General features: G+C 57.7%; 2 protein-coding genes across 2 annotated transcripts in view; both read right to left on the reverse strand.

The window, feature by feature from the left end:
• The window catches only part of LOC113212757 (aquaporin AQPAe.a), a 40,321-nt gene that overhangs the window by 10,925 nt on the left and 26,359 nt on the right, over nt 1-3,037 (reverse strand). The gene's annotated exons all lie outside the window — the stretch shown is intronic.
• Nucleotides 18-3,037, reverse strand: part of LOC127748712 (aquaporin-like) — a gene marked incomplete in the record, with an annotated part of 46,780 nt that continues 43,760 nt past the window's right edge. The window contains 3 exon segments of the mRNA XM_052270571.1: nt 18-637; nt 1,225-1,305; nt 2,569-2,820. Of these exon segments, the coding sequence (XP_052126531.1) occupies nt 455-637; nt 1,225-1,305; nt 2,569-2,820 (516 nt within the window).

A 3,037-nucleotide genomic window follows, 5' to 3' on the forward strand; every position in this document is an offset into this window, starting at 1 on the left:
CTACTAAGAATTTTAAATTAAGTAAATGATTTATGTACAAACAGACATTGTGCTAATTGCAAAAGAAGCCGAGTCGTTGACTGTCTTCTGATCAGTTGTGATTGATGATGTGGGCTCGCTGTCAGTATGTATGCGGTCGTGTTGTCGGCAGCCCAGCCGTTGTTTGTACTTATTCGTCGCGTCCAGCCCAGCAGGCGCGGGTGTGAAGGCAAGGCGGTCTAAAGTAGTGAATACTGTGGCAAGAGTGGCGTTTACAGGAGACAGTTCGTTGTTAAACTTGGAGGCGGAAGTGGCAAGACCTCGGCGAGCTTGATCAGGCCCTGTGGAAGGACCATATTTCGTCCACTCTTGGTGAGATTGCTCACGCACGTTTCTCTCAACTTTTTGTACCGCTGGCAGGCGAGTGTGAGGAAGGAAAGGCAGTAGTAGTCGTGTGTCGTGGGGTCCGTCGCACTCAATAGCCCAGCTTGGCGTCGTCGTCGTCGGCCAGCCTGGAGTGCCTCTTGCCGTCGCCGGAGACGAGCGTGAGCGGGACGTCCGCCTTGTCCTTGGCGGCCGGCTCGTCCACTGGCGAGAACAGCAGCGGCCACCCGTAGCCCAGCAGCACGGCGGCGCTCAGCGGACCCACCCAGTACACCTGCAACAGGAGAGGGTTTGAGACGAGACCGACCCTGGGGCTTAGTGAGAAAGTCGTTCTCGCGGAGGCTCGGCCCGGGTCGGCCCGGCGCCGGCTGGCCTGACGAGCACCCCGTCAATCAACCCCCGTCGCTTGTTTTCGTCTTCTGGGTCCGATAAATTTAGCCGCTCGAAAGGGGCAAAGTCCTGACATATCAACAAGGTTGGCGTCGTACGCGTCGCGGCGTTGCGTCCCCTGCGGGCGTCCCCGCGGGCGTCGTGACGTATTGGCTCAATTGGACCAATGAATGGCTGCAGTAAACAAACAGGTCGGCAGGGCGTCGCAGTCCCTCCCCTGCCGCGCTGCTATGCTTAGGCCCCCATATCACATTTTTCGCCGAGTCAAGTATGAAACCACCGAGACGCGAAATACGCCACTGACACAGTTCACTTCCAGGATATTAATGCGTTCAAATAAAAGAAGAACAGTATTGCTCGCCACGACGCTTTCTTTTCGGGCTTGCCACAGCTGAAGCAAGACCATGAAATACGTCGCAATTGCTGCGAACACGTGATTCATTGTAACTTGAACTGTTGTTGTGCACTTACCCAGTGGTGAGTCCAGGTCCCCTCCCAGATCGCGGGCCCGAGACTGCGGGCGGGGTTGAGGCTGGCGCCTGTGTACGGTCCCTGCAACAGAGGATGGCCGTGGTGAGACTCCGCGCGCTGCCGCCGCTAGCGCGGCCCGCCGATACCCCGCGCCGTCGCCGCCAGTGGCGTGGGAGCAAGCGCGCTCTGGCGGCGCTCTGCGGAGGTTCCTACTCTGGCCCTACGTGGACACACGAGCGCATGTATTTTCATTTTGCGCCACGTGCGCCACCCGCAGACGCCCTTTGTATCGTCGTGGCCAGGAAGTACAAATTGCCGTCATTTACGTTTGCGTCGAGGTGCCTTAAAAAAGATGCCCGGTTGCACTGTGGTGTGGAATGTATAAATTTCTCAAAATGAGTCGCCGTAGACGCTCGTTAAAATGACTAGTAGGGGAGCTTGCGGTCATCGCTTCGAGCGGACTCGCAATCTCGGAGGACAAGATGAAGCTGCATCGTGGGTGAGGCTTAAAACGTAGCCAGGCCCACTGCGATTAGCCACCAGCACCCATTAAAACAGATATTTCATCTGGAGGACTCCCAAGGACGATATTATCGCCACGGTCCACCCTGCCGCTGCTGGTGGCCTCGTGCCGAGCGGCTTAGAAAACGACAAAGAATCTCGGGGCTTCATGCGCGACTCTCTAATATATTCCACCCCACTCCAGTGGTTGTCGGTGTCCCCAATCTCAGCTGCCCCCCTCCCCTTTCCTACCCCCTTTTCCCCTCTCCCCGCACCGCCCCCTCAACTCACCCCCTCCGCTTTGCACTCTCCCCACTGCACCCCATCCCTCTGTCTCTCTCCCTCCTCTGCTCTCCAGTAGACAGATTGCGTGGCCTGGTACCGCTCCCCCTCTCCCACCACCTCCTGCAGAGCGCACCCTTAATATTTCGACGTTAAGAGATGGGATGAAATTGACCGCAGTAAACGCTCGTGGCGGAGCCCGTAGAGGCGGAGAGGGGTGGGTGCATCCAGACCCCTTCCGCTTCCTGTCACCCCTGCTTCGCCTCTCCGTCAGACTTCCGCTTAGGGGCGAGCACTTCCGAAACCACACGAAAGAATAAAAGCGCCAGCTAAATTAGCTCAATGAGCTTGCTGATTAATGGTTGGCGTTTTAAATTTTTTTGCTACATGATATAACCGAACTTTTTGTTTTAGTAGCCATATTTGCTAGTGCATGCGTGCGTACGCCGTTAATCAGGTAAATAAATTTTGCTACTAGGACGAGTATAATGGCTGAGTGCATCTAGAAGAGCCAAAATGTTACTGCTGGCTGGAGCAAAGTAAAAGAGGCAAATTACTCACCAGGCACATGGCGACGCCGGCGATGAGGAGGCCGAACTTGAGCGGGATGCCGTCGGTGTTGGTGGCGTTCCTGGGGTCCCAGACGGCGCAGCACAGCATGAGGAGGGCGGCGGTGCCGAGCAGCTCGCCCAGCACGGCCTGCGCCGGCGACAGCCCGCCGTGCGGCACGGTGCAGCACGGGCCCGGACCCTCCCAGGTGGCGTTGGCGCCCACGGCGCGGCCCCAGTACAGGAGGTTGGTCGGCGTCAGCACCTGCGGGGTAGAGAGGGGCGCATTAGCGGGCGGAGGTTCCGGGCGCGTTGCGCTCACAGCTCAATCCGACCGGAGCCGGCGCTGCAAACAAGGCCCAGCCCAGCCAGCCTGTCCCGGCGTGTTTGTAAAAGTTTTGTTGACCGCCCCATTTGCAGAGATCCATCAACATATATGTACTCTGCGCCCAGGCACCGTTGCCACTCTGGCACCACCCCTC

This window comes from Frankliniella occidentalis, unplaced genomic scaffold (genome assembly GCF_000697945.3).
Source record: "Frankliniella occidentalis isolate FOCC.00 unplaced genomic scaffold, Focc_3.1 Scaffold127, whole genome shotgun sequence".
Classification (NCBI taxonomy): domain Eukaryota; kingdom Metazoa; phylum Arthropoda; class Insecta; order Thysanoptera; family Thripidae; genus Frankliniella; species Frankliniella occidentalis.